Genomic DNA, 27906 nt, shown 5'->3' with positions numbered 1-27906 from the left:
AAAAACACTATACCAACAGGGAGAGAGGGTGGGAAACAAAACTGCAGAAATGTTTCTCACAGCTGAAAAGCAGCAGTGAGCCTTTAAATGAAAGTTTTAAACAGCTAAAGGAGCCGCTAGAAAAAAAGAGTTTAACTGCAACAAGTTATCAGAAACACATAACCCAACAGATGCTTAATAAAAGTGGACAATTTCCAGTTAATACCTCACACACAGTGAAACTAGCTAGAAAAATACACAGTACACAAAGTGCTATAAATAACAAAGAAATAAAGAACAAAATAAACAAAAAACAGGATACTTAATGTTATATATTATAGCTCCGAGTTTCCTCAGTGTCTTTCCTTTGATCAGTTCAGTGTGAAATGGCAGAACACTCACAACTGAACTTCTTACTGAACTCACAACTGAATTCAGGCCGACTGCGGGTAGCCTGCCAGCAGGATAACCCAAGAGTAATGACTGCAACAGTGAAACACAATGGACATCTACGGAATTGTGTCAAAAGCTTTGGCCAGGTCAAGGTATGAGGTACGTACACTTTTCCCTTTACCCACTGCTCTGGAGACCTTTACAAAAAAAAAATCCACCAAGTTAAGTAAGCATGATCTGCCCTTGATGAATCCAAACTGAAAAGAGTCCACTGTTTGGAGGTTCCTATGTTCTGATTGAAAGTCTTTCCATGGCTTTGCACATGAGACTAGTCGGACTTAAGAGTCTGTAATTGCCTGAGTCAGTGGAAGTTTCTTTCTTATGCAGGGGAAATGACTGCAGCTGTTTCTTCATTTCCTTAGTACAAATCTGTAAGGAGGCTGAGAATTAATAGTACTATCAAGGGTGTGGGTAAATCATGCTTCATGCAATTTAAGACGCATCCAGGGATATTGTCAGGACCCATTGTTACAGTATTTTGGCTTTTGATAGCACTTTTAGGACTTGGTCCTGTGTGATAGCTGGAGGTGAGCCAGCTTCAGGTATACCGGACAGAGAGGTAAAGTTAGACCTAAGTTTACTGGCCAGTAGGTTCCGTGTATGTTCAGCCTCAGTGTAGGTAATACTGTTCATAATCAGTACAGCACATTGCTGTGTTGTGCTTTTGAGATTGCGAACATAACTAAAAATACCTTGTGACTGTCTTTGGCTTGGATACCTATCTGAGCCTCAAACTTGGCTTTGGTGGATTTTACTAAGCTCCTGAGTTTTTGTTTATTTCAGTGATAAGGGCTGTAGCATTCTGGGAATTGCTCTTTTGGTCAATTTTTTTTTCCTTTTATTCTAAAGCTTGTTGATATTATGGTTCTACAATGCACATTTGTTTCTGGGGTTTACCCAGCACTTGTTCCTACATGGGTACTTCTACACGGCTGTGTACATGATGCTATAGTGTGGTGGTGACACAGTGTTACTGGTGAAGTTATGCAACTTTTTGTACAGATGTAAGGTTTGAGGGATTTTATCTCTGTGCCAGTGTTTCCATGCTTTCGCATGTTTTTACATAAGAATTCTAGCTGAATGAGTCAGATGGGGGGGGGGGTTAATATTTTTTACTCTTATAGTACTCATGAATATATTGCTGAATTTGTTGATGTCCTCGTCTAGGGACAGGGTTTTCAGCAGAGGCCAGTTAAAGGATTTTACTAAACTACTGTGTGTGTTAGGATGAAAGTTAGAAAGATTTCTGGTAGTTATACATTGATGTTTTTAGCTGGTGGGTGATTTCTTTACTGGCGAATATAGGGTGATGGTTATTAAGGGAATCAGGTAGTACTCCAGAGTTATCACACTTGTTTGAGTCAGAGACAAGTATCCAGTCAAGGACAGAAATGTTATGATTTGATTTATTAAGATTAAAGGTTTGAACCCATTCCACTTAAGACTAGTAGTTGGGATGTTAGATGTCTCAGATAACCAGTTGCTGTTCATGTCTCCTAAGACAATGGTTTCAATATTTGTAGTTATCCAGGAAAGAGGTTCTTCTAATAAGCTAATATTATTAGCTGGTGGTATGTGTAGGATAACTATACAAAGCTTCTTTATGTTTACTAACACTGAGAACAGGGGTAAGATGTTCTTGCATTTTGGGAGGTTGCTGTCTTAGACTCGAGGGGTGAGAAAGTTATACAGTAATTTTATACAATTGCAACACCTCTCCATTTCTTAAGTTGTCTGTCAAATCAAATTATACTGTAGGCAGGAAACAGAATTTCAAAATCCCTTTTGTGGTATTTTACTTATATTCCTGTAATGACAATAATATCTGGGAAGGAAATACTGAAAAAACATGTCTGAATATCTGCAGTTGTTCAGAATATTAAGAATATTAATGCAGGTAAGGAGTTTTATGGGTGTATAGATGTTAGAGGTAGAGGGAGGGAGGAATGGATGAGACTGAGGGGCCAGAATTTAGATGGATATCACCACAAAGTGTGACTTTAGACAACAGTACACTGGGGTTTCTTTTTTTTTTCCCCAAAGTATATGAATTTATTCCAGGTTTTAACAAAGTAAACTGAATGGTTAGAAGATATATTGGAAAAAGTAGAGGTTGGACATGAAATAAATGTGAGAAAACAGGTAAGAAGAGGGTTTAGCCTGAGTACAGGTAAGGTGGCTGGTAGTGTGTGTGAGAATAAAGTGTAATAATATCATGAGAGGTAGTAAGGTGACAGAAAACGAACAGCAGAGATATGAATATGAAAAGGGTAACAGGGTAGATACAGAGGACTGTGAAGTAGCTCAGAGGAAACTGTACTCGAATGAAAAGGAAAAGATATTAAGGAAGTTAAAGGGGAAAAGATGAGTGACATTGGTTTCCTACAGATTCCAGGCAAGGTAATCCCTTAATAAGGAGATGGAAAAAGGTAAGATTTTATTAGACAACTGTCAGTCACAGGAATGCAGAGTATACCATGGAGCAGGAGGAGGGAAACTGTGAATTAGAAGTGCTGCGGTAGCGTTGTCGCCTCACAGTAAGACGCTGTCCAGTTCGATTCTCAGCTAGAGCGTCTTCTGCGTGGAGACATGCATGAATAGGCATACCTTCGTTGAAGGTTGTGCATCAGGGCTGGTAACTCGGCACGTAAAAATCAACTACCAATTATTAGCGGACCGGAGTTCCGCTGTTGCGACCCCTACCCGGGAAAAGCTGAAAGACACAACAACATTAGAGAATAATTAAGTGGGTGATGTGTACAATATTATGAAAGAAGAGTAATACTGAAGTAGTAAATATTGTACAAAGGGAAAAAGGAGAATAAAAGTATAGACTGCAATGTTAGAACAAGACAAGAGTAACTGAAATGAGAAGAGCAAGTGGGGAGGTTAACAAAACACAAACCCGTAAAGGGTTTGGGTAAATGATAATGAGGTAATAAGGGATTGGTGAGGATAGTAGGAAGGGGAGAGACAGGAATGAGGAAGGGGAGGGTATATGTGCAGTATGAATTTAGATAAGGAGGGGGTGGGAATTGGAAGCAGGATACGGGACAGCATGAGCATAGTGAGAGTGAACACAGCAGGCTGGCAGCCAGCAGAGACAGAGGTACTGGCCTAAGAAAAACAATCAGTGACAATGGAGGTTAGGGAAGGTTTAAACAGCAGTTTCAGCACTTTTTCTAAAATAAAGTGAGTAACTCAGCAGAACAGTAGAGCAGAGTAAATTAAAAAAGTTGCCCATGGGTAAGAAAGCCATATATTAAAGCAAAGACAAGCTCCTTTCAATAAAAGGTTTTTTTTTTTGAGGAAAACCATTACCTGTAGTATTAATGTTACTGCAACATTCACAGTTTATCTCAATCACCTAACTTTATGAATGTCTCAAGGACTCCTAAAATGTATGAAGCAATACCTTGTTTTTATTAGATAGGAGTGTGGCAATCTAACAAACAAATATGAAAAGGATAAGTCAGATAACAGCACATATGATCTAAATTTTAAAACACCCCCCTGTTATGTCTAACAGCACACAGAATTATAAAATACTCTTCTTGCTATGCCAAATAACTAATTACTGCTTAGCAAAAATAGCCAACATTCTAGTAACAACAACCTGTAAAGAATGCATCCAACAAATGCTTCCATAGCAGTAACTTGAAAAAAAAATAAAATTAAAACAAAATCTTTAACATGCATGCTGTGCACCACAGCAATATGATTTGCCAAAAAAGTAATATGGGTTGGTTATCTATAGGTTTAAATTAATGCTGACTACAGTAGATGTCCAGTTATCAGCAAACTACAAACTAGTTACAAAGTGTACAGCTAAGCGCAAATGGTTAGTCTTCTGCTCAGCTTCACATGTACTTGCCTGGAACTTTCAAGGGCACAGAAAGGTCAATCTGCACAACAGGAATGTGGTCCACACCAGGAGTGTCATGGTATCCCTAAAAAAGGTACAAAAAGAAAACAATTAGGAAAGCAGTTATTTTAACACAAGATGCACCAGTAAGGGACATCCATGGAAATGACATACAACACTGCAAGACATACATATGCAGGATACATACAGTACTACAAGGCACACACGTAGGACACCTACAGTACTACAAGGCACACACGTAGGACACCTACAGTACTACAAGGCACACACGCAGGACACCTACAGTACTGCAAGGTGCACACGCAGGACACCTACAGTACTGCAAGGCGCACACATAGGAGACCTACAGTACTGCAAGGCGCACACGCAGGACACTACAGTACTGCAAGGTGCACATGCAGGACACCTACAGTACTGCAAGGCGCACATGCAGGACACCTACAGTACTGCAAGGCGCACATGCAGGACACCTACAGTTCTGCAAGGCGCGCATGCAGGACACCTACAGTTCTGCAAGGCGCACATGCAGGACACCTACAGTACTGCAAGGCACACATGCAGGACACCTACAGTACTGCAAGGCACACATGCAGGACACCTACAGTACTGCAAGGCACACATGCAGGACACCTACAGTACTGCAAGGCACACATGCAGGACACCTACAGTACTGCAAGGTACACGTGCAAAACTGCAGCGCAAACATGTAAACTGCAAGAAATAATGCAAGGGGCACTGAATTATAATGCATACAAAAATACAATATATCAACGCATTGCGATAGCAATAATGCAGGAAGGCATTTGGCAAAGACTACATTAATACTGCAGAAAAAGGATCCATGAAGACTGTATGCAAAACACATGAACAGACTCCATGCAACACTGCAGGGCACCATGTATAACCCAGGAAGGCAGCTATGCTGACTTCATAAATATAGCTGAAAGGTGAATGTGCAGAATGCATAAATACTGCACGGCATCAATACATAATGCATGCAATAACTGCAGGGGACAGAAACATAACACATGAAATAATGAAGGACAGCATCTGTGAAGACTGCATACAATTTTGCAGGAAGGCATCCATGCACAGTACATAAAAACTACAGAGCACAAGAGTAAAGTGCATGCAATACAGCAGGAGGGAATGCTAGCAGACTGCAAACTACACTGCGTGGCATTCAATTATACTAGAGAGTTAAGAAAAGAATACCAAAACGACAGGAAATTACACACACTGCCAAAAGTTATACTATAAAAGTATGAAGACATTTATCAACTTAAATATTCATCTGTGAAACTGGAAAGTGGTCTGGATTGGCTGCATATTTAGCCATGCGGCATGCAATGACGACGACGGTCTGCAAGGATATAAACTTTCTGACTGCATTAGAGTAACTAAAAGTTGAAAAGTCATTTTACATCCAGTTCTCAGCCAATCAAATTCTGCTTTCCTCTACACATTCCTTCAAACAGGGATTTCCCCTTCTCCCAAGGTGTCCTGACCCAAAACTACCCCCAACATAAAAATTATTTCCTTTATTCCTAAAACACAAACTAATGTCAACGACACAGCTGGCTAGTAAATAACCACCCTAGGTCCTATTCTACACATATGACACTTCAGTATAATTATTTAAAGGAAGAACTTACTTCCTGGCAACGTATCACATAACAAATCAATGATTTGCCTTTGTTTACTAATGGCATGAAAGAAGGCTATTACCAACAGGGTACTTATTTGTTTACACAATTTTATAGCTGAATCTGTGGACACTGACTAACATATAGTTTACAATGCTAAAACAAGCAAGTGTACAAGGTTATTCAGTAAGCGGATGCTACACACCTCCAGGACCAAGGACAAACTATACAAGGTTATTCAGTAAGGGGATGCTACACACCTCCAGGACCAAGGACAAACTATACAAGGTTATTCAGTAAGGGGATGCTACACACCTCAGGACCAAGGACAAACTATACAAGGTTATTCAGTAAGGGGATGCTACACACCTCCAGGACCAAGGACAAACTATACAAGGTTATTCAGTAAGGGGATGCTACACACCTCCAGGACCAAGGACAAACTATACAAGGTTATTCAGTAAGGGGGTGCTACACACCTGCAGGACCAAGGACAAACTATACAAGGTTATTCAGTAAGGGGGTGCTACACACCTCCAGGACCAAGGACAAACTATACAAGGTTATTCAGTAAGGGGATGCTACACACCTCCAGGACCAAGGACAAACTATACAAGGTTATTCAGTAAGGGGGTGCTACATACCTGCAGGACCAAGGACAAACTATACAAGGTTATTCAGTAAGGGGGTGCTACACACCTGCAGGACCAAGGACAAACTATACAAGGCTATTCTGTAAGGGGGTGTTACCTACCCCCAGGACCAAGGACAAACTATACAAGGTTATTCAGTAAGGGGGATGCTACACACCTCCAGGACCAAGGACAAACTATACAAGGTTATTCAGTAAGGGGGTGCTACATACCTGCAGAACCAAGGACAAACTATACAAGTTTACTCAGTAAGGGGGTGCTATGCACCTGCAGGACCAAGGACAAACTATACAAGGTTATGCCGTAAGGGGATGCTACACACCTGCAGGACCTAGGACAAACTATACAAGGTTATTCAGTAAGGGGGTGCTACCTACCTGCAGGACCAAGGACAAACTATACAAGTTTACTCAGTAAGGGGGTGCTATGCACCTGCAGGACCAAGGACAAACTATACAAGGTTATTCAGTAAGGGGGTGCTACACACCTCCAGGACCAAGGACAAACTGTACAAGGTTATTCAGTAAGGGGATGCTACCTACCTGCAGGACCAAGGACAAACTATACAAGGTTATTCAGTAAGGGGGTGCTACATACCTGCAGGACCAAGGACAAACTATACAAGGTTATTCAGTAAGGGGGATGCTACATACCTGCAGGACCAAGGACAAACTATACAAGGTTATTCAGTAAGGGGGTGCTACATACCTGCAGGACCAAGGAAAATATATACATGGTTAGTCAGTAAGGGGGTGCTACACACCTCCAGGACTGAGGACAAACTATACAAGGTTATTCAGTAAGGGGGTGCTACCTACCTGTAGGTCCAAGGACAAACTATACAAGGTTATTCAGTAAGGGGGTGCTACACACCTGCAGGACCAAGGACAAACTATACAAGGTTATTCAGTAAGGGGATGCTACATACCTGCAGGACCAAGGATAAACTATACAAGGTTAGTCAGTAAGGGGGTGCTATGCACCTGCAGGACCAAGGACAAACTATACAAGTTTACTCAGTAAGGGGGTGCTATGCACCTGCAGGACCAAGGACAAACTATACAAGGTTATGCCGTAAGGGGATGCTACACACCTGCAGGACCTAGGACAAACTATACAAGGTTATTCAGTAAGGGGGTGCTACCTACCTGCAGGACCAAGGACAAACTATACAAGTTTACTCAGTAAGGGGGTGCTATGCACCTGCAGGACCAAGGACAAACTATACAAGGTTATTCAGTAAGGGGGTGCTACATACCTGCAGGACCAAGGACAAACTATACAAGGTTATTCAGTAAGGGGGTGCTACATACCTGCAGGACCAAGGACAATATATACATGGTTAGTCAGTAAGGGGGTGCTACACACCTCCAGGACTGAGGACAAACTATACAAGGTTATTCAGTAAGGGGGTGCTACCTACCTGTAGGTCCAAGGACAAACTATACAAGGTTATTCAGTAAGGGGGTGCTACACACCTCCAGGACCAAGGACAAACTATACAAGGTTATTCAGTAAGGGGGTGCTACCTACCTGCAGAACCAAGGACAATATATACATGGTTAGTCAGTAAGGGGGTGCTACACACCTCCAGGGCCAAGGACAAACTATACAAGGTTATTCAGTAAAGGGGTGCTACACACCTGCAGAACCAAGGACAAACTATACAAGGTTATTCAGTAAGGGGGTGCTACACACCTCCAGGACCAAGGACAAACTATACAAGGTTATTCAGTAAGGGGGTGCTACACACCTGCAGGACCAAGGACAAACTATACAAGGTTATTCAGTAAGGGGGTGCTACATACCTGCAGGACCAAGGATAAACTATACAAGGTTATTCAGTAAGGGGGTGCTATGCACCTGCAGGACCAAGGACAAACTATACAAGGTTATTCAGTAAGGGGGTGCTACACACCTCCAGGGCCAAGGACAAACTATACAAGGTTATTCAGTAAGGGGGTGCTACATACCTGCAGGATCAAGGACAAACTATACAAGGTTATTCAGTAAGGGGGTGCTACACACCTGCAGGACCAAGGACAAACTATACAAGGTTATTCAGTAAGCGGGTGCTACATACCTGCAGGACCAAGGACAATATATACATGGTTAGTCAGTAAGGGGGTGCTACACACCTCCAGGACTGAGGACAAACTATACAAGGTTATTCAGTAAGGGGGTGCTACATACCTGGAGGACCAAGGACAAACTATACAACGTTATTCAGTAAGGGGGTGCTACATACCTGCAGGACCAAGGACAAACTATACAAGGTTATTCAGTAAGGGGGTGCTACATACCTGGAGGACCAAGGACAAACTATACAACGTTATTCAGTAAGGGGGTGCTACATACCTGCAGGACCAAGGACAAACTATAAAAGGTTAGTCAGTAAGGGGGTGCTACATACCTGGAGGACCAAGGACAAACTATACAACGTTATTCAGTAAGGGGGTGCTACATACCTGCAGGACCAAGGACAAACTATACAAGGTTATTCAGTAAGGGGGTGCTACATACCTGCAGGACCAAGGACAAACTATACAAGGTTAGTCAGTAAGGGGGTGCTACATACCTGGAGGACCAAGGACAAACTATACAACGTTATTCAGTAAGGGGGTGCTACATACCTGCAGGACCAAGGACAAACTATACAAGGTTATTCAGTAAGGGGGTGCTACATACCTGCAGGACCAAGGATAAACTATACAAGGTTATTCAGTAAGGGGGTGCTACACACCTCCAGGACCAAGGACAAACTATACAAGGTTATTCAGTAAGGGGGTGCTACCTACCTGCTGGACCAAGGACAAACAAGGTTATTCAGTAAGGGGATGCTACACACCTGCAGGACCAAGGACAAACAAGGTTATTCAGTAAGGGGATGCTATGCACCCGCAGGACCAAGGACAAACTATACAAGGTTATTCAGTAAGGGGGTGCTACACACCTGCAGGACCAAGGACAAGCCATACAAAGTTATTCAGTAAGGGGGTGCTACACAGCTGTAGGACCAAGGACAAACTATACAAGGTTATTCAGTAAAGGGGTGCTACATACCTGCAGAACCAAGGACAAACTATACAAGGTTATTCAGTAAAGGGGTGCTACATACCTGCAGGACCAAGGACAAACTATACAAGGTTATTCAGTAAAGGGGTGCTACATACCTGCAGGACCAAGGACAAACTATACAACGTTATTCAGTAAGGGGGTGCTACATACCTGCAGGACGATGGACAAACTATACAAGGTTATTCAGTAAGGGGGTGCTACATACCTGCAGAACCAAGGACAAACTATACAAGGTTATTCAGTAAGGGGGTGCTACACACCTCCAGGGCCAAGGACAAACTATACAAGGTTATTCAGTAAGGGGGTGCTACCTACCTGCAGGACCAAGGACAAACTATACAAGGTTATTCAGTAAGGGGGTGCTATGCACCTGCAGGACCAAGGACAAACTATACAAGGTTATTCAGTAAGGGGGTGCTACACACCTCCAGGGCCAAGGACAAACTATACAAGGTTATTCAGTAAGGGGGTGCTACCTACCTGCAGGACCAAGGACAAACTATACAAGGTTATTCAGTAAGGGGATGCTACACACCTGCAGGACCAAGGACAAACTATACAAGGTTATTCAGTAAGGGGGTGCTACACACCTCCAGGACCAAGGACAAACTATACAAGGTTATTCAGTAAAGGGGTGCTACATACCTGCAGGACCAAGGACAATATACACATGGTTAGTCAGTAAGGGGGTGCTACACACCTCCAGGACTGAGGACAAACTATACAAGGTTATTCAGTAAGGGGGTGCTACCTACCTGCAGGACCAAGGACAAACTATACAAGGTTATTCAGTAAGGGGGTGCTACACACCTCCAGGACCAAGGACAAACTATACAACGTTATTCAGTAAGGGGGTGCTACACACCTCCAGGACCAAGGACAAACTATACAAGGTTAGTCAGTAAGGGGGTGCTACACACCTGCAGGACCAAGGACAAACTATACAAGGTTATTCAGTAAGGGGGTGCTACCTACCTGCAGGACCAAGGACAAACTATACAAGGTTATTCAGTAAGGGGGTGCTACATACCTGCAGGACCAAGGACAAACTATACAAGGTTATTCAGTAAGGGGGTGCTACACACCTGCAGGACCAAGGACAAACTATACAAGGTTAGTCAGTAAGGGGGTGCTACATACCTGGAGGACCAAGGACAAACTATACAACGTTATTCAGTAAGGGGGTGCTACATACCTGCAGGACCAAGGACAAACTATACAAGGTTATTCAGTAAGGGGGTGCTACATACCTGCAGGACCAAGGATAAACTATACAAGGTTATTCAGTAAGGGGGTGCTACACACCTCCAGGTCCAAGGACAAACTATACAAGGTTATTCGGTAAGGGGGTGCTACCTACCTGCTGGACCAAGGACACACAAGGTTATTCAGTAAGGGGATGCTATGCACCTGCAGGACCAAGGACAAACTATACAAGGTTAGTCAGTAAGGGGGTGCTACACACCTGCAGGACCTAGGACAAACTATACAAGGTTATTCAGTAAGGGGGTGCTACACACCTGCAGGACCAAGGACAAACTATACAAGGTTATTCAGTAAAGGGGTGCTACATACCTGCAGGACCAAGGACAAACTATACAACGTTATTCAGTAAGGGGGTGCTACATACCTGCAGGACGATGGACAAACTATACAAGGTTATTCAGTAAGGGGGTGCTACATACCTGCAGAACCAAGGACAAACTATACAAGGTTATTCAGTAAGGGGGTGCTACCTACCTGCAGGACCAAGGACAAACTATACAAGGCTATTCTGTAAGGGGGTGCTACATACCTGCAGGACCAAGGACAAACTATACAAGGTTATTCAGTAAGGGGGTGCTACACACCTGCAGGACCAAGGACAATATATACATGGTTAGTCAGTAAGGGGGTGCTACACACCTCCAGGACCAAGGACAAACTATACAAGGTTATTCAGTAAGGGGGTGCTACATACCTGCAGGACGATGGACAAACTATACAAGGTTATTCAGTAAGGGGGTGCTACACACCTCCAGGACCAAGGATAAACTATACAAGGTTATTCAGTAAGGGGGTGCTACCTACCTGCTGGACCAAGGACAAACAAGGTTATTCAGTAAGGGGATGCTATGCACCTGCAGGACCAAGGACAAACTATACAAGGTTATTCAGTAAGGGGGTGCTACACACCTGCAGGACCAAGGACAAGCCATACAAAGTTATTCAGTAAGGGGGTGCTACACAGCTGTAGGACCAAGGACAAACTATACAAGGTTATTCAGTAAAGGGGTGCTACATACCTGCAGAACCAAGGACAAACTATACAAGGTTATTCAGTAAAGGGGTGCTACATACCTGCAGGACCAAGGACAAACTATACAAGGTTATTCAGTAAAGGGGTGCTACACACCTGCAGGACCAAGGACAAACTATACAAGGTTATTCAGTAAGGGGATGCTACACACCTCCAGGACCAAGGACAAACTATACAACGTTATTCAGTAAGGGGGTGCTACACACCTGCAGGACCAAGGACAATATATACATGGTTAGTCAGTAAGGGGGAGCTACATACCTGCAGGACCAAGGACAAACTATACAAGGTTATTCAGTAAGGGGGTGCTACACACCTGCAGGACCAAGGACAATATATACATGGTTAGTCAGTAAGGGGGAGCTACATACCTGCAGGACCAAGGACAAACTATACAAGGTTATTCAGTAAGGGGGTGCTACATACCTGCAGAACCAAGGACAACCTGTACAAGGTTAGTCAGTAAGGGGATGCTACACACCTCCAGGACCAAGGACAAACTATACAAGGTTAGTCAGTGAAGGGACACTACACACCTGCAACCTGCAGGACCAAGAACAAACTATACAAGGTTATTCAGTAAGGGGGTGCTACCTACCTGCAGGACCAAGGACAAACTATACAAGGTTAGTCAGTAAGGGGATGCTACACACCTGCAGGACCAAGGACAAACTATACAAGGTTAGTCAGTAAGGGGGTGCTACACACCTGGAGGACCGTGGACAAACTATACAAGGTTATTCAGTAAGGGGGTGCTACCTACCTGCAGGACCAAGGACAAACTATACAAGGTTAGTCAGTAAGGGGGTGCTACACACCTGGAGGACCGTGGACAAACTATACAAGGTTATTCAGTAAGGGGGTGCTACCTACCTGTAGGTCCAAGGACAAACTATACAAGGTTATTCAGTAAAGGGGTGCTACATACCTGCAGGATCAAGGACAAACTATACAAGGTTATTCAGTAAGGGGGTGCTACACACTTGCAGGACCAAGGACAAACTATACAAGGTTATTCAGTAAGGGGGAGCTACATACCTGCAGGACGATGGACAAACTATACAAGGTTATTCAGTAAGGGGATGCTACACACCTCCAGGACCAAGGACAAACTATACAAGGTTATTCAGTAAGGGGGTGCTACCTACCTGCAGGACCAAGGACAAACTATACAAGGTAATTCAGTAAGGGGGTGCTACACACCTGCAGGACCAAGGACAAACTATACAAGGTTATTCAGTAAGGGGGTGCTACCTACCTGTAGGACCAAGGACAAACGATACAAGGTTATTCAGTAAGGGGGTGCTACCTACCTGTAGGACCAAGGACAAACTATACAAGGTTATTCAGTAAGGGGATGCTACACACCTCCAGGACTGAGGACAAACTATACAAGGTTATTCAGTAAGGGGGTGCTACACACCTGCAGGACCAAGGACAAACTATACAAGGTTATTCAGTAAGGGGGAGCTACATACCTGCAGGACGATGGACAAACTATACAAGGTTATTCAGTAAGGGGATGCTACACACCTCCAGGACCAAGGACAAACTATACAAGGTTATTCAGTAAGGGGGTGCTACACACCTGGAGGACCGTGGACAAACTATACAAGGTTATTCAGTAAGGGGGGTGCTACACACCTGCTGTACCAAGGACAAAGTTCAAGAAATTGCATCTACAGTTGACGGACACAAGAAAGTACAGTTGTGTACACTTACCATAAATGTAGACGTATGAGTGTATTTACTGTTGCAGTCATTACATTTGGGTTATCTGCCTGCAGGTAGCCCTCAGCCGGCCTGAATATCAAAGTCTTGGATCCCTCCGTTGGATGCGGTCTCTTCTTCCATTACGTCAGGGGTTTAAAACATACAGCCAACGCCATTACATCAGTTTTTCTTGCCAGAGATGTCAGGTGCCCCCATAATAGGAAGCAATTATTTGTTAGGTTACACCTCCAACAAAAAGCAAATACACCAGATAGAAGAAATACACTAAACAAGAAGAAAGGTATAGCCAAGAGAAGTCAGGGGCTGGAAGGAGTGTAACCAGGACTGCAACAGTGAATACACTCGAACATCTACATTTATGGTAGGTACACAACTGTACTATGTTCTCCGTGTTTCACTGTTGCAGTCATTACATTTGGGTTCATTCCCCAAGCTAAGGGAGGGAGGAGGATGTTAAAGAGCATTAGGACCAGCTATTAGGCCCTGCAAGACTGCAGTGGCAAAACCAGCTCTGGATTTAGAAAAGATAGGCATGTGGTAATGCTTGGTGAAGGTATGTACAGAGCTCCAGGTAGCAGCTTCTAGGATGTCCCTGGCAGGGACACCTCTGAGAAAGGCTGTAGAGGTAGATGCCCCAGTGAAATGTGATATTATCCCCTTATGGGGTAGGTTTTCCATGGTTCTTATATCAGAAATGAATGCAATGGGCTATCCACTGAGAAATGGTTTGTTTTGAAACAGCCTTCCCCTCCGCCCCTGCAGCAAAGCCAACTAGCAGCTGTTCAGATTTTCTGAGAGGCTTAGTCCTGTCCAAATAAAATCTACGTTGTCTGTGCATGTCCAAAGAGTGCAGTATTCGTTCTCCTTTGTTTTGTGGATTTGGGAAAAATGTAGGCAAATGAATGAACTGATTAAGGGCCACACTAGACACCACCTTGGCCATAAATGAAGGATTGGTCCTGAGGTCTCAGAGGGGGGAAGGTTGGCTTCCCCTGAATAAAGTAATAAGGTCTTCAGCCATTCTTATAATTTGTTTTTTAGGCATAGAGGCCTTACCATGCGGTCTAGGCGTCAGTTTTCTAGGCATGGTTTGAGTTTTAGGCCTTGAAGAAGAAGATGGCGTCAGTTTAATATGCAAGTCAGTAGGCCTGAATACACCCTCAGAAGCCTGTGCCTGCACAGTGGCTCCGGACCCATCCAAGATAGAAGATCCAAGATAGAAACATCTGTAGGTTCCACAGCTGAAGCATCTCACGGCATACCAGACTTCAAATGGGACTCAATAGAGGCCTGCAAATCTGAAGTAGCAAGTATCAGGGGCTGCAAAAGCGCCTCACTGAGTACCGGCGAACTGGCGACTAGCTTAGGAGAAGCGTCGTCGGCAGCTTTGGACTGAGGCGGCCTGTCTCTGTCTTTATCTTTGCATTTTTTCAGAATGTCGGTAGTCGGGTGGCTTACCGAAGACATATCTGGATAATTGAACCGAGTACCAAAATATTTAGAAGTGAAAATATACCGACGACAAATAGTGGTTTAAATAAGGCACAAAACCAACAGCGAGGTACGTCGTGGTCAGGGCCTACGCAAGCAATACAGTACGAATTAAAATCTTTGAGGTATTTGCTTTCCACAAGAAATACAATTGTTGACTTTTACTGATTAGAGCAAGAAAAGTTTCCCCAACGGGGTGCTTAGCTTTATCTGAAGACTTTGGTTCTGAAACTCGAAAATGAAAATTTCATGAGTCAGCCGACCAGCACTTGCGAAATGCTTCTGCTTCGGGCACCGCACAGCAAGAAAGACTGATGTAATGGTGCCGGCTGCATGCTTTATACCCTTGACTACCTGACATCATGGAAGATTAGACAGCAACCGACGCAGGACCCAAGATTTTGATAATCAGGCTGACTGAGGGCTACTGCAAGCAGATAACCCAAATGTGATGACTGCAACAGTGAAACATGAAGAACATCCTGTGCTGCCTTGGCCAAAATGGGGTCACCAACAAGATTTGAGGTTGTTCTCTCCGAATTTTCAGCAAAACATTTTGTAGAAGAGGAAAGGGGGGGAATGCATAAGCAAACATCCCTTTCTATAGGAAGGGAGAGCATCCACCTTTCATGCCCCAGGAGTGTATATCCTGGTGCAGTAAGTTGGGAGTTGTCTGTTCATGGGGGTGGCAACAAGTCTACCTGGGGTGTACCCCATCAATGGACCAGGTCCAGAAACACATCCCTGTTTAACATCCATTCGTGGGACTTGAGTCAAAGACCTGCTTAGTGAGTCTGCATCACAGGCTGGGCTGAGGAGATGTAGCTTGGAAGGACATTTTACTCTGCTGAGGAATCTCCCATGCATACAAAGCCAATCTGCATAGGATGTAGGACTTTGTCCCTCCTTGCTTGTTGATGTACCACAGCACTGTGGTGTTGTCTGTGTACCATCTCTGCACTCCTGGAAGGATCCGAGACTTGAAGATTTGTAGAGCAAAGAGCAAGGCCCTTATTTCCTTGATGTTGATGTGTTCCATCTGTTGGGAGTCGGTCTACATGTTTCTCACTCTCCAGTCTCGCAGAGCGGCCCCCAACCCGAGTCTGATGCATCTGTGTACAGATCCTGGTTGGGGGCAGGCGGTTGTAGAGGAAGGCCTGGAATTTTTGAAATCTGAGCAATCCACCACTCTAGCTCCTGGGCTAGGCTTGGTAAAAAGAAGACCATAAACTATAGAAGGTGTACGTGCTGCTTCCAGACTGTCCTTAGGAACCACTGACATCTCCTTATGTGAAGCCTTGCTAAGGGTACCATGGGAATGGTGGAAGCCATGAACCCTAAGAGTCTTAGAAACTCTCCTGCTTGGAGAGGAAGAAGTTCCTGGAAATAAAAAGTGAGGACCTGGATCTTGTCTGGAGGTAAACAGGCCATCATGTGCACTGTGAGAATCCTGCATCGTAGGAATACATGGTCGTGGCAGGGGGTCAGAGAGGATTTCTGAAGGTTTATGGTAAACCCTAGCCCTTTCAGCAGGGACATGGCATAGTCTAGGTGCTGTAGGAGCATCTGTGGGGGTGATGCCTGGATGAGGATATCATCCAGGTAACGGAAGATTTTGATCCGCTGTATTTTGGCAAAGGCAAGGACTGGGGCTGAACACTGTGAACTCTCTTGGGGCCTAGACGGACCAAATGGCAAAGCACAGAACGGAAAATGTGAAGAACCCGCAGAGAAACTAAGGAATTCCCTGAAGAGTGGTGGGGACAGCGATGCGCAGGTAGGCATCCTTTATGTCTAGACATCATGTAGGCCTGAGGGAGGATCAGAGGGAGGAGGGTAGGAAGAGTCAGCATCTGAAAGGAGCGGATGTAGAGAAAGGTAATCAGAGGAGACAGATCCAAGATATGTCTCGATGGACCTTCTTTATTGGGAACCAGGAACATTCTGGAGTAAACCCCCTTACCTCTCACATTTTGAGGTACTTCTTGAATAGTAGCTTGAGAAAGGAGGGTGTGTAAGACTGCAGGAAAGGAAGTCATTTGATCTCCGAGGGGGGGTTTAGGAATGCCTTTAAATGATGGTCTGGATTCCCAGACAATGAAATAACCTTGTTTTATGATAGAAAGGAATCAAGAGTCCTGGGTAATCTGTTTCCAACCAGGAAGGGACAGGGAAAGGGGGTTATCTGGATTTAGGGTCTGGTAGTCACAGACTACCAGGTTTGGCCTGAAAGGGTTGCTTTTGAATTGGTGTGGATGGTGAAGACCTGGAAAGGGTCTGCTTCCTGGGGTCTTTTTTCCCTTTGGAAGATAGGTGTTTAGAAGGACTTCTCACAAAGGAGGTTCTGGCTGGGTAATTCCTCTGGAAACAGGGGACACAAATATGTGCCAGAGATCCTGAAGCTCTTTGCCTTTCTCCTGAAGGGCCTTAAAGAGCTCTGCAGCCACTGAGCCAAACAAGGCCTTATTATATAAGGGTGCGTCCATAAGTTTCGCCTTGATGTCATCTAGCAAAGGCTGCAGCCTGACCCAGGAATATCTTCTGAGGACCGACCCTGATGTAGCTGCCCTAGCTGAGGCCTCCACTGCATCATAACTACACTTTAGAGAGGTTCTGGTAACTTGACTGCAAGAATTCAAAAGGCTGGCAATTTTTGCCTTGTTGGGGGGAGTCCTTTAACTCACCAAACTGTTTAATGGCATCTGTCAATAGGGCCAAGGAGTATATGACCAAATGAGTTTGATCATTTATGGCTCTAACACTAAGGTTCATAGGTATTTACTAGGCTATCGACCTTAGGCCCCACATAAGCCTAGCTAAACAAGGTTCTCTGGCTTTCGCCACCCAAAAAAATTATTTTCCTGTGCCCCTGTCGAGCAGCACCCCAGCAGTGATCCCCAGGGTGAATTTCCTGTTTCCCATCCAATTGTCAAGATTTCTCTTAAAGAGGGCTAATGAGGAGCTCTGCTTGACATGAATGGGTAGCCTGTTCCAGAGCATGGGAAGTCTCTGGGACAGGAATCTATCCCTCCAGCATGTTCTGGTTATTGTGGTGACAAGGTTTAGGTCCCTGGAGCATGTGACTTGGAGAGACTTCTTTAAGTGCAGCATGTCCATCAGATCTGGGTTTGACATGGCTTTGTATGTTACGCAGAGATCGCCTCTGAGTAAGCGATATGCGACTGAGCAGAGCTGGAGTTTTTTGAGATGGTCTGAGTAGGGCATCTGTTTGAGGACGGTAATCCTCCTAGTGAGGTATTTCTGTGGCCTTTCTAGTTGTTGCAGATGTCTTGCGAGGTACATGCCAAATGGGGTGTTGTACTCTATAATGGGTCTGATGAGGGATGAGTAGAGAGGAATGATGACCTCTTTTTCTGGAGGAGAACCCCTTTGTGATGAGGTGTGCCATGTAGAAGGATTTCCTGACTACTGTGGCGACGTGATTATCAAAGAAGAGACTACTGTCCAGCTGTGTCCCATGGTCTCTTATCACACTTTCCATGTTTAGTAGGCTACCGCCTATGTGATAGTTCATGGGTACGGTGTTTTTCCCAAAGGGGATAACAATGCACTTCTTGGCATTGAGCTTGAGGCCATGGCTTTAGGCCCTTTTGTAGGATGTCCACGTCGTTAGGAGATTTGATTATGACTCTTAGTTTACAGTCATGTGTGAACTTTGTTAGCCAAAGACCTTCTGTGTTAGCCTTCACTTCAGAGAAGTAGATACCAAACAGGAGAGGACCTAGGACTGAACCCTGTGGTACTCCACATGTCACTGGTCTGAAGTTGGACTTAGAGTCTGCTACTTTCACTGTATGGGTTTTTTCAGTGAGCCAGTTGGCCACCCATCTTGTGCCATATGGATTTATGCCTAGTCCAGTGAGTTTATCTATAATACCAGAGTGGGAGATGGTGTCAAAAGCCTTGGCAAGGTCAAGATAGGCTGTGTGCACCACCTTACCCTTGTCTAAGGCTCTGGTGACTGCTTCAAAGAAGTCAATCTGGTTTAGGAAGAATGATCTACCTTTTACAAACACAAACTGAGTGGGATCCAGAGTTTGGAGATTACCTATATCTTTGTTTATAAGCTCTAGGATGATACATTCCATGGCCTTGCAGACCAGGCTCGTCGGGCTAATGGGGCAGTAGTTCCCGGGGTCAGTGGTGGCACCCCCTTTGTGGATGGGATAACTGTCACTGTGCACCATTCCAAAGGCACATGGTTGAACATGGTACTTAGGTAGAGTGCCAATTCGTTATGTAGTCCGTGCAGAACACAGCCTGGGATGTTGTCTGGTCTCATAGATGCTGTGTTCTTGGCTTTGGAGTGTGCGGTCTTTACCTGTGCGTCCTTGATTACAGGGGCTTTGCAATCTTCCGGTATAGAGATGGACCCTTTGGGAGGGGGGGGGGTAAAGTTTGCACTGAACCTGTCTGCCAGGATGTTGGCAATATCAGTTGGTTCGGTAAATGTAGTGCCGTTGTCCTGCAGTTCCGAGCAGATCTGAGTGTTGCGACTGAGATTCTTGACATAGCTGTAGAAAGCATTGTGGTTGTCTTTAGAATCATTGGCGATTTTATTTTCGTAACTAGCTTTGGAGGATTTTATGAGGGATCTCAGCTTCTTGCCGAGGCTGACCAGGAAGTTCCTGCAATCATGGGATTTTACTCTTTTTTGCAACAGTTTCTTCCTTCTGTTGTAGAGTTTGTTTATGGCAGGGGACCACCAGATTGGCTTCTTTTTTTTGGAGGATAACTTCTTAGTTCTGTTGGGGATGGCACGGTCCATGCACTCATGTATGTACTTATACAGTGATTTTGTATATGATTCAGCAGTCGTGTCTCTATTTTCCATCTGTGTGGGTGACGTGAAGTTGGCCACTTCTGACTTAAGAAGCATTAAGTTGGCTTTGGAGACATTTTTTACGGTGGTTTCCTTAATGGGGGGGGGGGGGGGGGAGTGGGATATGGATGTCTAGGGTGATTAGCTTGTGGTTGGACCTGACCAGCGAGGAGTTGACCTCTGGTGTGGAGCATCTGTTACCCATATTAGTAATGACCAGGTCCAGGATGTTGCTACCCCTGGTAGGGGTATGGACAAGCTGATCGAGGGCATTGGAATTGAAGAATTCCAGAAAACGCTGGGCAGATGAGTTAGTATAAAAGCAGTTTTCCCAGCTGATGGTGGGGTAGTTGAAATCTCCCAATATTAGGGTATTCGGCTGTACCTTTATTATCCAGTATATTGAGAAACTGATCTACTTCACGTTTTCCTAAGCTGACAATATCGAATCTGATACTGTCGGCACGACAATATCAAAAGTGAAGAACATTGTGCAAGTAAACGGAAATTTCCGTAAGGGGAGATTTCCATTTACCTCAATGTAGTGCGGTCTTGGAGTTGGCATATTTAAGTAGGGGGGATTGTGGGGGGGGGGGTTTGCCCCCCTGCCTACACCATTTATTTATTTATTTACTTACATTCGTTGATGTTTTACTTAATCGATCAATAAGTTCGACCTTCACTGATTTGATTAAGTAAACTTTCGATAATGTGATATAGACGCTTGAGAAACATGGAGTGGGCACCCTGGGGCATGGCAGGGGATCTGTAACAAGCTACAACCTGAACTGCAGTCTTGCCCAGTGTTAATTGTACTTGGATAATTTCTGATGCATTATGTTGAGCATCTAGCCTGGAGGTGTGGATATCTCTGGCAAAGCATTGCGGCAGAGGTATAAACTTTTTCCCCTAACCTCTCCATAATACTGCTTTCTTTATTGGAAGGGAGTACGGAAGTACATGGAGGAAGCTTAGAAGTTTTATCTGTAGCAACAGATACAGTGGATGGGTCTGCAGAAGGGCCTTGAAAAGGAATTTGGCATCTTCTAGTACTTCAAATCTGTCAGGGCGCTTAGGTGCTGGGGGTTTGGAGTCTGGAGACTCAGATGCAACCAAAAATGTATCCAAAAATGCAGGATGGACAGGGGGAACAGCAGACGGGTTAGGGGACTCCATTTGCAAGAGGTCATAGTTCCTATTTTGAGTCTCAGATACCTGACTGCACTCCCATTTAAAGGAGTCCTTCACTTGGACAATGGTCGCCTCAAAGGTGATGTCTTCCTCAGGGGAATCAATTCCATTAGACGCGTCCTCTGGAAAAGCATAGTCCAGTGGAGAAGAAATCAGAGGTGTAGGCAAGCGACTCATCCCCTGAAGATTCCTCATCCTCAGAAGAAATATCTGCCAAAGGCCTAGTCCTAGGAGTGGAGACTGAGGGGCCCTGGGAAGGGGCAGATGTCTGGCATAAGGCCATGAAAGCATTCTAGACACCTTGAGTGAAGGCCTGCCAGTCAGGGACTTGATCAGATGCCACGGTCTGCTGAGAAGGAACAGAGTGTTTATTTTTTTGTTTTTTCTTTTTTGGGGCCTCCGACATAGGAGGTGTCTAAGATATGGTGGAGAGAAGAAGGACCAGACATTGGGACAACATTTTACGACATCCGAGATAAGGTCTTCTTGAACTACAATTAGGGAAACCTCATTTGGGCCTTTGGAGATAAGCCATGGTCCCCCTGACCCCCCCCCACCCTGGCGCCCGGGTCGGACGCCTGCAGATCCCTCTGAGACGTGCTGGCAATCTCCTTAATGGCTTCTCCTCAAGTACCTGTCAGCGGAGGGTCTGCAAATTCCAGCTCGGTCTCCGGGCTTTCATCAGCCTTGAGAGAAACGGTCAGGAAAGAGGGTGCAGCCATAAATACAGGCTGAGGCTTCTTGGCCTTTTTGGTCAGCTGCTCCTCCAAGGGTTCCGACATCGGGTGCATGTCTCTAGCCAGGCATTTTAAACGCGGAATCTCTAAATATAATTTCAGACCTTACAGATCTTGCAAGAAGTATGATCGTGGTCTGGGCCTGGACAGAATAAACAGAGCTCATGTGAGACTTTATGTGGAGTCTGCCTTCCACACTGACACTTGCCCTTTCGACCTGACATTACCCCAAAACACAGTAGCGAGGAAGTTAACAAAAACCTCTATGGGGTACTTATCTGAACTGGAACAAAGCACAAGGTCACTTTCCAAAGCGAGTGACGACCGGAACTGGCAGTCAAACAGGCAGCAGAAAAGTTCTGGGGTAGGTGTGTGCTAACATCCACTTTATGGCCAACGTATGCTGAGTGTTGTGGGTCAATGCATGCACCTTTGCAGTAGCATTTATCTTTGGTAAAATGGCTGCACGTATGATTCAACTGGAGGTGTAATCCCTCTTGTAACTGATACTGCAGAATATGAATTGGATGACATTCTTGACTTCTTGGAATATCCACTTCCTCCAGTAACACATTATTCATGGAGTAAAGATACCCACATTTCGATTTTCCAAAATGTATAACTTTTGTGGTATTTATTAAGTTCATATTACTTAATGTTGACTACTATCGTGATAGCTCTGTACTTTATATTGTTCCACAACATTCTTGACTATTGTCTCAATTTTTGAACCATTTGCAAGCTTACTCCGCCAAAACTGGGTTCCTATTATATGAGTGAATGCCAGAAATAGCGAACACTCATTTGTCAAACCAAAATGCACGAAACCACAGAACATCGAAGGAACGTATCAGAGAATTTTTTCTCAGGAAAAAAAAAAAAATCACTGGGCCGTTCTCCGGACTTTGCTGTTTTCATCACGGTTGTGCAATCTCGGAGTTGGTATATTTCAGGTGGGGGGGGTGAAGCCCCCATTTTATGTTGTCTGGGGATCAGCAATTCTTTTCCCCTGGGAAAAATTTGCTGATCCGTTCCTTCCTTTTTTGATTTCATACATTTGGTTTGATAACAGATCGTTCGCTATTTCTAGCGTTCGATCATATAATATGAACCTGTCAAAACTCACTGGACAAAGGGAAGCTTAATATTTTGTTGTATCTTTTGGCAGGACCTCTGGAAAACTCCTAAGCTGACAGACTTAGCATAAAGAAATAAAATTCCAATGTTCCCTCAACACCATCTCCCACTTAACCAGTTACAAGTCCATTTAATTAATAAGGTACCCATTTAGATTTTTTTAACCAATATAGTCATAATAGTTTTATGTGGTACTGTGCTATAGGCCTTTGCCAACTCTAGACAAATGACATCTACTGAAAGTCCTAAGTCCAGAGGTTTCCAGACAGACTGATATAAAAAATTAAGTTAATGCGACATGAACAGCCTACTGTGACATTTATGCTGATGTACAGCCGAAATCTGAAGGTATTGAACACACTCGCTCAAAATATCAGTCTTACAAGTCTGTAGCTTTCTATTAAAGTCTTGTTTCGTCCTTCAGGGAATAGCAACACCAGTGCCCACCATCAGCAATACAAATTCCAGCACATTATAATGCATTATCACATGACAGCAACACCAGTACCCACCACCAGCAATAGAAAGTCCAGTACATATTCTAATGCATTATCACATGACAGCAACACCAGTACCCACCACCAGCAATAGAAAGTCCAGTACATATTCTAATGCATTGTCACATGACAGCAACACCAGTACCCACCACCAGCAATAGAAAGTCCAGTACATATTCTAATGCATTGTCACATTAGGTACTTCCAATCCATTCCCTTAATTTGCTCTGGTACTATTGTAAACCCTCAAGCCATCCCTGTGTGACCTACTCTTGGGTTCAGCCAGTTTCTCCGCCCTTTGTTCATATTTTAATTGCTCTATTACCAAGTTTTCTTTTATCTCTTTTTCAGCAGTTTGCGTATGGGTTACTTTCTCTGAATGCCTGGTTAAAATGTCCTCCACTTCCAGCAGCCTTCAGTTTTTTTATTCAAACACCAAAACCAAGAAAAAGAACCAGAATCCACAGACCACGAAATCACAAAGCCAAATTGTCCAAAATAAACTTTTATTAGAAATTCTCTCTCTTAGCGTTTCGGCTCAAAAGCCTTTTCAGAATAGGCCATCAACAGAAAGAAAAATCCTTAACATACTAACATCAATTCAACATCAATCACATATTAAAATATTGAATTAACACAAATAAAAACCTTCCAATTACATTGTACATTACGACCTTTCGGAACCAGCATATGACATTTTAATATAGAACCTGATTCTTTGTATGACAGTATGGATTGAATATCTACTTTTTCGAATGGTCTAAACCCGTTGCTTGAAGCCCTTCTCCATCCCTACGGTCGTGAGCCTTAAAATGTGCTGCGATGGACTTTGTACTCTAGCCTTCCTTGCATCCCTTAGATGCTCCTATACTCACACTTTGGATGCCCTTCTGCTCCCCCCAATGTAAAATGTATTACATGGGCATTTCAAAGCCTAAACCAGTCCCCCTGTGTCACAACTATAATTCCCTTATACGTTACATATCTTTCCATTAATCCTACTAAACGTTTTTACTACATACTTGCATCTACATTTCCCACAAGGGGTAGTACCAGCACCATACAGATTCCTAGCAAGTGATTCCACGGGAAGTAAAAACCTCCTGTGGATCAACATGTCCCTAATACTTTATTTTTATTTATTTATTTTATTTAACATTTGTTGACCGGGAATGTCCGACTAGGTTCCACAGAGCCTGTTTTCAGCGGAGGCCCGGGGAGAAATGCTCCAGATGCATGTCTTTGGAATGTGGGAGGAAACCGGAGTACCCGGAGGAAACCCACGCGAACACAGGGAGAACATGCAAACTCCACACAGAAGGCACCCCAGCCGAGAATCGAACCGGAGAACCTCTTGCTGTGAGGCGACAATGTTAACCACTGCACCACTGTGCCGCCCATACTTCTCACTCTTTTCTATGAAATACCTGGTACTTCATCTAGCATGCCACAAAAGTCTATATGCTTAATGAAAAAGCCCCAATAATATTTCCCCAAGCCCACAATTTCCATGCTAAAGGGACTACATGTAGTAACAAAGAAGGTTTACTGTTTATTTTCACCCTTATTTTTAATTAAATGTTCTTTATTTAAATTGAAAACAAAACTATCTGTACCTTTCTTTCTTGCAAAATTCTCAACACTCCTTTTTAAATTTTCCTTATCATACCCTCATCTGATAAACATATCCGTTGTAAATTGCAGTTCTTCATGAAAATCAGCATAGTTGTTTCATAGGCGACATCCTCAAAAACTCTCCATGAAGTAGGGCTAATAGTCTATGTAAAGGTGGCAGCTCTGTCCATTTAGATATTGATTACTATCATTAATTTCTATATATTCTAGTATGTATACCGCCACCAACAACCCCTTCCAACATAACATCTAAAAATGAGGCCTTCTGGCCTACTTTCAGGCCATCAAAACACAAATTAAATCTGGTATTTTGCAAACACTGAATAAAATCACTCAGTGGTTCCTGTCTGCCCTGACATATAACTATTAAACAGTCTATAAATCTAATACACTTTGTAACATATTTCTTGAAAAAATCTGTAACAAAAATATACTCAAGCTCAAAAAAATCAGATAAATAAATTGGCATACATGGGGGCAAAAGGTGCCAGCATAGCAGTGCCCTGCACCTGCTGGTACAGTTTACCATTAAACTCAAATTATTAACTTAACAAAAATAAACTGATATTGGACTCTCACTGTGTGGGTTTTTTCAGTGAGCCAGTTGGCCACCCATCTTGTGACAGGTTTACTATCAAAATGTCGATCCGTACTACGTCGAATAATGTATAATCGACAACAGAAGTTCGAAAACGGTAACATCGGTGTCAAAAAAACAATCTGGGAATGGTTTTAACATGGGTCGAGGTAGGTGTTCAGTGTTATTCCGAACTAAAAACATCTCCCCTACCTTGACCCATGTTAAAACCCGTTGTTAGATTGTTATTTTTGACACCGATGGTACCACTTTCGAACATCCGTTTTCGAGTATACATTATTCGACGTAGTACGGATCGACATTTTGATAGTAAACCCTTGTGTCATATGGATTTATGCCTAGTCCAGTGAGTTTATCTATAATACCAGAGTGGGGGATGGTGTCAAAAGCCTTGGCAAGGTCAAGATAGGCTGTGTGCACCACCTTACCCTCGTCTAAGGCTCTGGTGACCACTTTGAATAAGTCAATCTGGTTTAGGAGACATAATCTGCCTTTTACAAACCCGAACTGGGTAGGGTCCAGAGTTTGGAGATTACCAATGTCATTGTTTAAAAGTTCTACGATGATACGCTCCATAGCCTTGCAGACAAAGCTTGTCAGGCTAATGGGGCATTAGTTCTGAAAGATCCACAGAAAGGCAAGGTAAGGCAAAGAAGTTATAGAAGAATTAGGGAAGTCTCCTCTCCTCCCATACCTCTCAACCTCTTAGTGGAAAAAACCTGGACAAAGCCTTACAGAATGGGAGGACAAAGGCCCAAATAAATAGGGACAGATTTTCAATACTACTTTTATAAACTTAGAAAGTTGCTAGAATAACAGGATTTGTCTTAGCAGACATATTTCTGATGGGTATCAAGCCTGAAAAACAAATGTTTATCATTTTTTCTGACCTCAATCCTCAGATCATCCTAGTAATTTGCCAAAAAATCCTAAATTTTATAAGGAACAGACCAAAAATATGAGGCAAAAATATGGACAATTGAGAGGTATGTCTCCTCCGTGAGAGGTGTCATGGAGGAGTCAGAATATCTGTCCTTCGGAAATGCATAACTGAGACATGACAGGCACACACTCTACAAGATTAAAGGGTCATCATAAAGACAGGAACAGAGGGCAAAGCAACAAAACTGAGTCTGTGCCAAAACACAAACAACAGGAACCCAACAATATCATTGTTGGACCCGAGAGAAAACTTTGATCCCAGGAAATACCTGACTGGTCGACACCCACGGAACTGAAGATATCAGATTCGGGAATAGCCTAGGTTACTCTAGGGTGACCGGCTAGCTATGGGATACTTGGCTTAGAATCCGTCTGGGAAGCTTATAAGTATATTAGATCCAAAGGTGAAAGGGTAGCATCTGAAAGGCTCTTCTTCTTGTCTGAGTGACTAGTGCGGTTGGATCCAAAGAAACATGCATTTGCTCACTCGTTCTGAATCCAAAGACACCTGATCTGTAAACTTTACATCACTCCCGGGGTCATAACCTAATCACTGGATTTAGTGGAGGAAGACAATTACCTACTCTGATCCAAAGGAGAAAAAGATCGGGTTTGAAAGTTCCAACTTGAAAGGTAATACTGTCGGGTTAAACTTCCTACCCTGATGTGAGGTGTCTGCTGAAAGATCTGGTCTCAGAGGCATGCACTGAAAAAAAAAATTCAACCTTGAATCAAACAAAATTTTTAACTAATGTTTGGATCCGAGGAGTAAATCAAAGGATCCTTGTCATGGTTCACACATTCAGCTTGATATAAATCACATCCAACACCCTTGGATGCAAGAAGAAACTCAAAGGGTCCTTGTCATGGTTCATACACTCAGCTTGATACAGATCACATCCAACACCGTTGGAGTCTAGGAGTCCGCTAAGACTTGAAAACAGTCTCAAGGTTTCAGCTTCAGGCACGCCAGGTCTGAGAACCTTGGATCCAATACGAATAAAAGTAAGTTGAGGGACTCTGAACAACTAGCCTGTCAGATCCAAGGCGGCCTGGAGATCCGGAGGACGTCCTGGGATCTTCGGATCCAAGGGGTAGGGTCCAAAA

General features: G+C 43.7%; 1 protein-coding gene across 1 annotated transcript in view; it reads right to left on the bottom strand.

The window, feature by feature from the left end:
• The window catches only part of AP3D1 (adaptor related protein complex 3 subunit delta 1), a 3080434-nt gene that overhangs the window by 1362169 nt on the left and 1690359 nt on the right, over positions 1 to 27906 (bottom strand). The window contains exon 22 of the mRNA XM_044055492.1: positions 4307 to 4382. Coding sequence (XP_043911427.1) covers positions 4307 to 4382 — 76 coding nt within the window. The remainder of the gene's footprint in view (positions 1 to 4306; positions 4383 to 27906) is intronic.

The sequence above is a fragment of the Protopterus annectens genome, chromosome 13.part0, assembly GCF_019279795.1.
Source record: "Protopterus annectens isolate FY-2018-M chromosome 13.part0, PAN1.0, whole genome shotgun sequence".
NCBI classification, from domain to species: domain Eukaryota; kingdom Metazoa; phylum Chordata; order Ceratodontiformes; family Protopteridae; genus Protopterus; species Protopterus annectens.
Note: the sequence above shows the minus strand (reverse complement) of the source record. Positions and strands in the feature narration are given on the sequence as shown.